This window comes from Trachemys scripta, chromosome 2, assembly GCF_013100865.1.
Source record: "Trachemys scripta elegans isolate TJP31775 chromosome 2, CAS_Tse_1.0, whole genome shotgun sequence".
NCBI classification, from domain to species: domain Eukaryota; kingdom Metazoa; phylum Chordata; order Testudines; family Emydidae; genus Trachemys; species Trachemys scripta.
This window is the reverse complement of record NC_048299.1, coordinates 123,464-135,560: the sequence shown is the minus strand read 5'-3', so window position 1 is coordinate 135,560 and position 12,097 is coordinate 123,464. Positions and strand designations below refer to the sequence as shown.

The 12,097-nt window shown below is 42.8% G+C and overlaps 1 protein-coding gene across 1 annotated transcript in view; it reads right to left on the bottom strand.

The window, feature by feature from the left end:
* Positions 1–3,880: 3,880 nt before the first annotated feature.
* The window catches only part of LOC117873922 (stonustoxin subunit alpha-like), a 46,432-nt gene continuing 38,215 nt past the window's right edge, over positions 3,881–12,097 (bottom strand). Inside the window, exon 4 of the mRNA XM_034763824.1 lies at positions 3,881–4,410. Coding sequence (XP_034619715.1) covers positions 4,340–4,410 — 71 coding nt within the window. The 3' untranslated portion in view covers positions 3,881–4,339. The remainder of the gene's footprint in view (positions 4,411–12,097) is intronic.

The window sequence follows — 12,097 nt, the reverse complement described above, 5'->3', positions numbered from 1 at the left end:
GGCTTAACCCCGAGAGAGAGTGGACCCCCGAGAAGGGCTGTCTCACTGAAAGGGGCATCCCCCACGGACCGCACGGGGCCAAGAGCGGGCACAATCTGTGAGTCCGTGACAGTTGCGTGAAAAAATACTTTCTTGTGTTTGTTTTAAACCTGCTACCTATTAATTTCATTTTGTGACCCCTAGTTCTTGTGTTATGAGGAGTAAATAACACTTCCTTATTTACTTTCTCCACACCAGTCATGATTTTATAGACCTCAATCATATCTCCCTTTTGCCGTCTCTTTTCCAAGCTGAAAGTCCCAGTCTTACTAATCTCTCCTCATATGGAAGCCATTCTATACCCCTAATCATTTTTGTTGCCCTTTTCTGAACCTTTTCCAATTCCAATAGATCTTTTTTGAGATGGGGAGACCACATCTGCATGCAGTATTCAAGATGTGGGCGTACCATGGATTTATATAGAGGCAACAAGATATTTTCTGTCCTATTATCTCTCCCTTCCTTAATGATTCCCAGCATTCTGTTCGCTTTTTTGACTGCCGCTGCACACTGAGTGGATGTTTTCAGAGAATTGTCCCCAATGACTCCAAGATCTCTTTCTTCAGTGGTAACAGCTAATTTAGACCCCATTACCCAGTTTTGAGAGATCCTTTTATAGCTCTTCGCAGTCTGCCTGGGTCTTAACTATCTTTAGTAATTTTGTATCATCTGCAAATGTTGCCACCTCACTGTTTACCCCTTTTTCCAGATCATTTATGAATATGCTGAATAGGACTGGGCCCAGTACAGACCCCTGGGGGACACCACTATTTACCTCTCTCCAGTCTGAAACTGACCATTTATACCTACCCTTTGTTTCCTGTCTTTTAACCAGTTACCAATTCATGAGCGAACCTTCCCTCTTATCCCGTGGCAGCTTACTTTGCTTAAGAGCCTTTGGTGAGGGACCTTGTCAAAGGCTTTCTGAAAATCTAAATACACTATATCCACTAGATCCCCTTGGTCCACATGCTTGTTGACCCCCTCAAAGAATTCTAGTAGATTGGTGAGGCATGATTTCCCTTTACTAAAACCATGTTGACTCTTCCTCAACAAATTATGTTCATCTATATGTCTGACAATATTGTTCTTTATTATAGTTTCAACCAGTTTGCCCAGTACTGAAGTCAGGCTTACAGGCCTATAATTGCTGGGATCACCTCTGGAGTCCTTTTTAAAAATTGGCATCACATTAGCTCTCCTCCAGTCATCTGGTACAGAAGCTGATTTAAATGATAGGTTACAGACGACAGTTAGTAGTTCTGCAATTTCACATTTGAGTTCCTTTAGAACTCTCGGGTGAATCCCATCTGGTCCTGGTGACTTATTGCTGTTTAATTTATCAAACAAGGTCAGCTCCTGAAGTTCTCTTCCCCCCAGCTCAGCACTAGAGGTCAGGGGAGAGCTCATTCAGACCCCTGCTTACACCCCCATAGTGGGTTTCTTTTACCTTTTCATTCTCTTTGACCTCAGTGCAGCCTTCAACATTGTAGGTCACTCCATCCTCCCTCACCTCCCTCCATAGCTATGGAGGATTTTCTGGTTCCCGCCTCTCATGATTGTGTTGAGAGGCATCTATTTATTCTTTCCCTGTCTCATATAGTGGCTCCTTCTCTGCTGCAAGGCCTCTTCTGTTTGGAATACCACAAGGTTCAGTTCTCGGCCCTCTCCTCTTTTCCATTTATCTTCTAGTGTCAAGCAGGTAACAGGTCATTGATAATGCTGTGGATAGCTGGCCTATGGGAAAACGTGTTCTTCTTCTTATTACCTTCATTCTTCATGTCCTATTCCTTTCAATATTTTTAACACCTGCTGGTTGCTTCCTGTCTTAAATTAGATTGTAACATTTTTCGGGCACAAACAGTCTCTTATTCTCTATTTATACACCACCTACTACGATAAGGTCGGTCAAGGCTGAATCCTCACTCTGTCATTTTGAGTGCAGAAGTTGGGGGCCCACAAGGATTTTAAAAATTAATACTGGCCACTCCAGGCTTGTATTACACTCCCAAGGTTACAGCTTCTCTCTGACCTTGGCTTGGTAAACGCTGCCACCACCCAAATGCAAAACCCCCTTGGACCCAGGAAGGTGCACTTGGGAATTCCTCCCTGTGGGGTACCCTCAAGCCCTTTCGCCCCCCTTCTCCCCCTGGAGAAGAGCTGAGAAAGAAAACAAAGGAAATCAGCNTTGGTAAACGCTGCCACCACCCAAATGCAAAACCCCCTTGGACCCAGGAAGGTGCACTTGGGAATTCCTCCCTGTGGGGTACCCTCAAGCCCTTTCGCCCCCCTTCTCCCCCTGGAGAAGAGCTGAGAAAGAAAACAAAGGAAATCAGCTGTTGCTACCAGCTCATCAAACAACATGCACAAACCTCTTAGGACAAAAAATCCAATCCTGTTCTTAAAGATAAAATTTATTAAAAACAAAAAGAAAGGAAATATATTTGGAACTTAAGCTTTTTGCTAGATCTTAAAAGAAACAATTACAAAAATTAAGCATCAAGATAGATTTCTTGGGGGTTCAGCTTAAAGGTTACAAGCAAAACAAAAGCATCTGGGGTTAGCACAGAGGAGATCTACAAGCCAAAATAAAGAGAGAAACCTATTCGCATCTATTTAAACATTCCCTGTCCAATGATTTCTTCTAGGGATGGAAGATGAATTTTCATACCTGGTTCAAGCCTTACACAGCATTCCTGCTAATAGCATTGCTGCTCCATGTCTCATTCTCCAGAGAACAACAGACAAAGGGAAAGCTTCTTTCCCATTTTAAAAAGTTCTACCTTCCCATTGGCTCTTTTGGTCAGGTGCCCACTTCTTTTCTTTTACCTGTGGGCTTGTTAACCCTTTACAGGTAAGCAAGCAGAGAACAGCTACCAAGAGGGGTTTAACTAACTGGCTGGCTGGGTGTCCATCAAAGGGAGCTACCCCACCACTTTATTTATCACAAGGTCCCAATCTGACCAGGAACTTCTGGGTACTATAGTAATATAAATAATTATAATAAAGCCTCATCCACTATACTTAGCAGTGCAGCTTAAAATCCAATAATGAATCTTTCATGTGTATTATTAATGTATTTATTAACACAATCTTGGTCCAATAACTTTGTATTTTCACATACGTCCATATTATAAGTACAGCACCAATGTCTTCTGCAAGACATACCCAGAGACTTACCCTGGTTATAGTATGTCATTTGGTTTTAATTTCTGGAGTAAAATAAAGACAAAGGAATACCTTATATTTCACATTGATCAGTATGGTTTCTATTAAAGAGGCGTCATCATCCCAGTAACCTTTAGGCCACCTCAAACTCTTGCTCCTCCTTGGTCCTTCAGCATCTCCTTAAGTGACACCCTTCAGACCTGTCTTCAACACACCTTCTTAGGAGAAGATCCTCTGATCCTTGCTCTTCTGACCAAAATAAGTGTCCTTGACCTTTAGGTCCACAGATTTTTCTACTCTGCGTATCTCTTTGGATGAGGTTACCTGCATTTTTATCTTTCCTTGGTTGGAAAACCTGGATGAATCTTTAAATCAGACAGCAACTTTCTTCGTAAAATAAGTTGCATTACAGTTCAAAAGCATAGAGAAAAGTAGACAAAACAAAAATAAACAACTTATCATGTCTATATTTATACTTGGCTACAAGTTTAAAAAGACAGACTGTCTCTTCTAGAGGGCTTGTATACATACCGGTTTTGTACTGATTTACCTATATTGGTTTAGAAACCAGTGCAACCCCTCGTGTGGATGCATTTCATAGAATCATAGAGTCATAGACTATCAGGGTTGGAAGGGACCTCAGGAGGTATCTAGTCCCAACCCCCTGCTCAAAGCAGGACCAACACAAACTAAATAAAAAAAAATGGAGAGGAAAGCCACAGGGAGGGCTTGTTCAGGATATGAACCCTGGTCTCGCACCCACAGTGAGACTCCTACCCCTAGACAGATATAAACACCTTTACACAGATATAAACACCTTTATCGCTTATTTCAGTAAATTTAGCTAAACCAATAGAATAAATTGGTACAGACGCTGGGTGTAGATCTGCCTATACAACAGAAGGAGAAAGTATACAGGTTCCATTTTCACAGTTTTCAGATTTGATCTCCAGTGTTTAATGTGGACATTAATAAAAGCAGGTGAAATCACCCAATGTTGTAAACACTTCCTTGCTTTTTAATTTTTGAAATCTATCTGTCAGACTCGCATGGCCTCTTACCATGGTGTCTGAGCCCCTCAGTCTTTAATGTCATTATCCTCACTCCATTCATGTGAGGTGATCAAGTGCTGTTATCCCCATTGCGCTGATGGGGACCTGAGGCACAGAGACATGATGGGACTTGCCTCACGCATGGTGGGGTCTGTAACAGAGCAGAGAATTCAACTCAAATGGCATGAACCTGACCACTGGACTGTGCTTCCTCTCACTCTCAATGGCTATAACAGGAAGGATTTGGGGGTATTCCATGGGGATTTTCTAGCCATGCCAGGGCATTTACCACTGGTGCAGTGGGAGGAGTGAGAACTTGGAATGTCACTGTAGGGTTCTGAGAATATTTTGCACGTGGAACAGTGTCACATTGAAGCATTTGTCACTGAAAGTATGTTGGAAGGTTTTGCATCTGAAAAAGGATCAAGATGTTTGCTCCTGAGGGGCCCTGGGGCAGGAGGATTAGTAACTCCGAAGGTAGGGAAGGTACAGGTCACTTTCAGAGGCTGCAAGGTTTTTGGCAAATAGATGCAGTATCACACCTGAATGTGCCACATTTTATAATGAGTATGAGCTAAAGTTGTTGCATAAGCAGGTAAAAGTCTGTAAACAGGAAATACCTGTTTTGAACAAAAAATAGGATGCTGGATTTAATTCTCTACCTTGTAGATTGGTAAAATCGCAGGGCGTGCTTCTGCACATTCTGATGCACCAGAGAAGCTCTAGTTCAGTGTGGGTAACAGAGGCCAGAAAAGAGATGTGACATTTCACATGCTGAAAATACAGAAACAGGAAATGCACATGCACACACCCCCTTACAGATTTTGCCAGTGGTGCAGCTAGAGACAGGAAGGGAAAGAGAAACTAGTCTGAGTGTGGGACACAGAGAGACCTGCCGCTGCTGCTGGGAACAGGAACCTCAGCAGAGTGTTGATGGTGACCACAGTTATGCAGAGATGTTTCCATGCACACGTAACAGGTAGAAACTAGCACAGTGTGGGTAACCAAAACACCTCAGTTGTCACATCCCAGATACAGACAGGAAAGAGACTTGACCATGAACGTACTCAATTATATTTCATTTGTGTCAGCACACTGGGAGGTGTAGTGTGACCAGGAAGCCTGTACCATAGAGGACAATAGGGGGGCAACAGGCTTCCAAATGACAACTGCCAGGAGGCAACGTGCCACACTACAAAAATGGAGTTTGATGTTGAACTGACAAGCCATGAAATAAACGTCTCAATTCAAATAATATAAAAATGTTTCATTTAGATTGAAGATGCCAAAATTTTCACAATTTCCTAAAAGATTTTCTGAACTTTTCTTTCCACATAAAATGTTGATATTTCAGACTTCTATCGCAAATTGGGAAAACAACTATTCCCTCCCTGCTCTCCGCACCAGAGACCTGATGAAGTGATGGAAGCTGCCAGGAGCAGAGGCCCAAGAAGGCGCTCAGCAGGCGCTGAAGAGTGCAGTAGGTAAAGGAAAGGGGGAAACATCCACACAGTCAATCAGACCCTGGAACTGGTCTTCAGATGTGATGTCAATATTGATGACATCACAACCGAGCCCCTATCTTGGACAGCCAATCACCTTATTAAAGCCATGCACAGAGCTCTCCCAGCAACCAGGTAACAAGAGACACCCACAACCCTGAATCAATGGCAAAAATTCACAGCCCCATCAAACTCCAAAGCTTTCTTTCAGTGGAAAGAAACAGGCTGCTGACTCTGGCTAGGTTCTGAGGCCGGAGCTTTAAAATGTACAGCAGAGTGAGTCAAAACTCCCCTGCTCTCAGCACTAAGGGCCTGGTGGTAACTGTCGTACAGCTGCTGGTAGCTGTCTAGGGAAACATGCTGGGAAAAGTGACTTTTTAAATCCTACCTTCTCGCAGATCTGTGGAGCAGCTGAGGACCAAGCGGGGTGAGGGGTCCTGGTGACAGGGAAGTAAACGCTGCTCTGTAGGGTTGCTTGCATTCTGTAGAGTCATAGAACTGGAAGGGACCTTGAGAGGTCATCTAGTCCAGTCCCTGCCCTCATGGCAGGACTAAGTATTATCTAGACTATTCCTCACAGGTGTTAGTATTCCAGTGCTTAGCCACCCTGACAGTTAGGAGGTTTTTCCTAATGTCCAACCTAAACCACCCTTGCAGCAATTTAAGCCCATTGCTTCTTGTCCTATCCTTGTATCAACTTTTTATGTACTTGAAAACTGCTGTCATATCCCTTCTCGGTCTTCTCTTTTCCAGACTAAATAAACCCAGTTTTTTAAATCTTCCCTCATAGGTCATGTTTTCTAGACCTTTAATCATTTTTGTTGCTCTTCTTTGGACCTTCTCCAATTTGTCCACATCTTTTCTGAAATGTGGCACCTAGAACTGGACACAATACTCCAGTTAAGGCCTAGTCAGCGTGCAGTAGAGCAGAATTGCTTCCCGTGTCTTGTTTACAACACTCCTGCTAATACATCCGAGAATGATGGTTGCTTTTTTTGCAACAGTGTTACACGGTTGACTCACATTTAGCTTGTGGTCCACTATGACCCCCAGATCCCTTTCCAGGCAGTCAATTCCCATTGTGTATGTGTGCAAACTGATTGTTCCTTCCTAAATGGAGTACTTCGCATTTGTCATTATTGAATTTCATCCTATTTACTTCAGACCATTTCTCCAGTTTGTCCAGAACCTCTCCCCCAAAGCACTTGCAACCTCTCCCAGCTTGGTATCGGCCGCAAACTTTACACGTGTACTCTCTATGCCATTATCTAAATCATTGATGAAGATATTGAACAGAACCGGACCCAGAACCAATCCCTGCGGGACCCCATTCGTTATGCCCTTCCAGCATGACTGAGCCACTGATAGCTACTCTCTGGGAATGGTTTTCCAAACAGTTATGCACCCACCTTATAGTAGCTCCATCTAGATTGTATTTCCTTAGTTTATTTATGAGAAGGTCATGCCAGACAGTCTCAAAAGCCTTACTAAAGTTAAGATATACCACGTCTACAGCTTCCCCCCATCCACAAGGCTTATTACTTTTGAAAGAAAGCTATCAAGTTGGTTTAACATGATTTGTTCTTGACAAATCCATGCTGACTGTTACTCATCATCTTATTTTCTTCTAGGTGTTTGCAAATTGATTGCTTAATTATTTGCTTTTTCCAGGACAAAAGTTAAGCTGACTGGTCTGTAATTCCCCGGGTTGTCCTTATTTCCCTTTTTATAGAATGACACTATATTTGCCCTTTTCCAGTCTTCTGGAATCTCTCCCATCTTCCATGACTTCTCAAAGATAATAGCTAATGGCTCAGATATCTCCTCAGCCAGCTCCTTGAGTATTCTAAGATGCATTTCACCAGGCCCTGGTGACTTGAAGACATCTAAGTAATTTGTAACTTGTTCTTTTCCTATTTTAGCCTCTGATCCTTTCTCATTTTCACTGGCATTCACTATGTTATATGTCCAATTACCACCAACCTTCTTGGTGAAAACCGAAACAAAGGAGTCATTAAGAACCTCTGCCAGGTCCACATTTTCTGTTATTATTTTTCTTTGTTATTATTTGCCACAGCTGCCAAGTTTGGGTCAACTCCCTCTGTGGCTTTGTGCTGTCAGTGGCAATTTTATGTAACATTTTATGAACACTCTGTAACAAAGGCACAAATAACTAAGGCCAGAACATCATCTGTCAGGATGGGACGAAACCTCCTATTCAACTGGAAATGATGCCAACATCCATGAGTAATGCTTTCTGTGGGAGAGCTTAACATCAGCAAAGAATTTAAAAGTTCTCTTAAACTGCAAACCAAATTGACTAATTAGGGATGTGCACCTACAACCAAAGGAGGCTGTACTGAGTTTGCAAACTATTTACCGTTATCAACCAATCTTGTAGTCTCATCAAAGAATTAAATCATGTTGACTGATATTAATAATATACCTATTCTTCAACAATTGAATCCTGTATCAATTTTTTCCATAATTTTGCCCAGGATTGAGGTCAAGCTAAATTGCCTATAGTTATCCAGGTCATAAAACTTTCACTTTTGAATATTGGCAAAATATTAACATTAGTAGTCTTCCAGTCTTCTGGGATTTCCCTGTTTCCCCCCTCTCCCCCCCCCCGCCTCAAAATTTATTAAAATTTAGCATTGGTAGGCTAGAGAGCTCCTCAGCCAATTCTTTTAGGACTCTTGAGTACTAGTTATCCAGGACAGCTTATGGGCTGAAAAGTACCTCATCATTGTTATGTGATACAAGTACACCTTCCTGTTTCTTTGCAAATACTGAACAGAAATACTGAACCATTTCTGCATCATTATTAACCATTTTACTAATTGCTAGGATTTCTTTTGTTCCTAACAGTCTTTAAAAACATCTTGTTTTTCTTAGCCCTGCCTGCCACAGATTTTTCCCTGATATCTAGCTTTAATTATGAATTTTCTACACTTCATAACTTCAAATTTACATCAATCGATATTTCCCCTTCTTTCCGTTTGTTATGTACTTGCTTTTTTATTTCTAATTGCTGCCTTCACTTGGCCACTGAGTTGGTGACAATGATTAAATATCTGCAGTCTTGGGGAATACAGTGGGAGGTGGTACAGGATCTTCCATGGCACTTCTTTTATTGGTGAGGACTGGAACACCGGGTGTATGAGCTGCTTCAAATGGCTGGATGCCAGAGGCAATTGTTCTTTCTGTGGTTCTTAAAATCCAGGAGTGTGCCTTTTAGATAAAAAGAGACAGCATGGCAGATGGCCCATGCAAAAACAGCAGTCAGGGAGGTGTGGGCAACATACCCAGGGCATGAAAGGGTTTGTCCTAAGAAGGAGCTTTGCTGTGGCGTGGCAGAAACTGTAACACATTGCTTTATGAACTGTCCTTGGGCAAAGAAGGTTCGGGAGGGGCTTGCTGAGATGATTGTCCTCCATATTTTGTTGCGGCAAAAGAGAACCCATTAGGCTTTGGGAGATTTCTTATGGGTGAGATTTCAGCAGTGGGAAGAGGGATATTCTATTCCCAATTAATATAATTACTTTATTTTTAAAGACAACAAGATGTGCGGTGGCTCTGGGCATGTGTATGCTCACTCAGGTCCATAAAATTCAGGATGAGTTGGCCCATCTGGAGCAAAGGGATGTTCCGGTTAATTATTGTTCCTTTTTCTTTTACATGGAACAAAACAAAAATGGTTTAAGGCACAGAGGAAAAAAGAGTTAAAAATAACGTGTGGGGATCTTGTATTGGCACATGTTCTTGCATCAGTTCCATGATGAAGAAGGACAAGTTTGGCTAAAGCCCCATCCTGGTTCCGTAGTACGTGAAGGCAGCAATTAGAAAGAGAAAAAGCAATATAGATAATAATTATAAATTAGAATGTATGAAGTGCCAACAATTGATAAGGGAAGCTAAAGACTTCAGGGGGAAAAAAAGTCCAAGCCTGACAGGGCTAAGGACATAAGGAGTTTATATATACATATATTCAGGAAAGGGAGTAAAAAGAAATCCTGGCAATGGCATAGGCCCATTACTAGATGACAATGGTAATATTGTTAATAATTAGTTTATCATGCCAGTGGAACTGGAGTCAGAGGGATAATGTTCCCTGAAGGGACTGTTATTGATGGGACACCAGAGAACGTGGGGGAGTTAGGCTGGAAGTAACTCAGCCACATGGACAGAGCAGTCCGCAGTGTCATCACAGTGTTATGTTGGTTAAAAGCTTAAAAAACTAAATACAAATAGAAACAAAGGCCTGTGTGTGAGTTGAGCTGGAGAGGAAATGGAAGAAGTGTAAAAAATAACAGGAAACCTCAGACCTGAAAACAGCATAACGTAGATGAAATGTGTGCACTGAGATGTTCAACTTCCTTAGTAGTTTTATAAAGCTCAAAGAGATGCTTCACAACTTAATATGAAACCGTGACTCCTAGTAGTTCCCTGTGAGAGCTGATGTTTCTGAAATTCTAATGTGAAAGTAAAATAAACATCTTGTTTTTTTTCTGGAAAATTTCTCCAAGCTGTCTTCACCCTCTCCACTGCTTCAAAACTGCTCTCAGCAGGATCTTTAATGATCTCTTCCAGGCCAAACCTCCAGGGCCTCTACTTCATCTGGGGTTGCCAACCCAGTCAGACCGGACGCTATTGCCAGCAACGGTGTCCGGTCCATTCGGTCCGACCGAGTTGGCAACCCTAACTCCATCTTCATCTTGTTTGATTTCTCTGCTGCTTCTCTGCAGTCTCACTGGGCTTTGTCTTTGATCCACTCCTCTTCCAACTCAGCATTTTCGTCCATTCATGTAATTTCAGCTAGCAATGTACATAGAATCATAGAATATCAGGGTTGGAAGGAACCTCAGGAGGTATCTAGTCCCACCCCCTGCTCAAAGCAGGACCAATTCCCAACTAACTCATCCCAGCCAGGGTTTTGTCAAGCCTGACCTTAAAAACCTCTAAGGAAGGAGATTCCACCACCTCCCTAGGTAACCCATTCCAGTGCTTCACCACCCTCCTAGTGAAAAAGTTTTTCCTAATATCCAACCTAAACCTCCCCCACTGCAACTTGAGACCATTGCTCCTTGTTTTGTCATCTGCCACCACTGAGAACAGTCTAGATCCATCCTCTTTGGAACCCCCTTTTAGGTAGTTGAAAGCAGCTATCAAATCCCCCCCTCACTCTTCTCTTCTGCAGACTAAACAATCCCAGTTCCCTCAGCCTCTCCTCATAAGTCATGTGCTCCAGCCCCTAATCACTTTTGTTGCCCTCCACTGGACTCTTTCCAATTTTTCCACATCCTTCTTGTAGTGTGGGGCCCAAAACTGGACACAGTACTCCAGATGAGGCCTCACCAATGTCGAATAAAGGGGAATGATCACGTCCCTCGATCTGCTGGCAATGCCCCTACTTATACAGCCCAAAATGCCGTTAGCCTTCTTGGCAACAAGAGCACACTGTTGACTCATATCCAGCTTCTCGTCCACTGTGACCGCTAGGTCCTTTTCTGCAGAACTGCTTCCTAGCCATTCGGTCCCTAGTCTGTAGCAGTGCATGGGATTCTTCCGTCCTAAGTGCAGGACTCTGCACTTATCCTTGTTGAACCTCATCAGGTTTCTTTTGGCCCAATCCTCCAATTTGTCTAGGTCCCTCTGTATCCGATCCCTACCCTCTAGTGTATCTACCACTCCTCCCAATTAAGTGTCATTTGCAAACTTGCTGAGAGTGCAGTTCACGCCATCCTCCAGATCATTACACTGGTGACTCACAAATCTGTCTCCACACCTGACCTACCACGTAATCCCGAATCTCCAGTTCTCTCTGACGTCTCTTGGATACGTTGCCATAAACTTACATTTGACATGGCTAAAACTGAACTCCTAGTTTTTCCTCTTCTACCCTCCTTGTCCCTGCCTTTGTCAATCACTTCTGACATCGTCACCATTCTCTTTGAGACTCAGGCCTGTAACTTGGTGTCCTCTCTGATTCCACCCGCACTGCAGGTCCCTTACAAATCTTGCCAATTCTTTGTGCTTTTTCACAATCCAGCATTTCTCTCAGCCAACACAGATAAAACCCTTGTGAAGAGCCGCATAATTTCTCCTCTGCATACAACTCCTTCTTCCCTGGCCTTTCTACTCCAGTCCTTACAAAAATGCAGTTGGCAAAATCAAGTTCCTTGCCCATTGTTTGCACACTGCTTCACCCGTCTCTTTCAATTCCTTCATTGCCTCCCCAGCCTCCACTGAATCAAACTGAAGCTTCTTATTCTCACTTTTAAGGCCTTTAACAACTCTGATCCTCCCTATTTATCCATTCTGTCCTCTAACTCC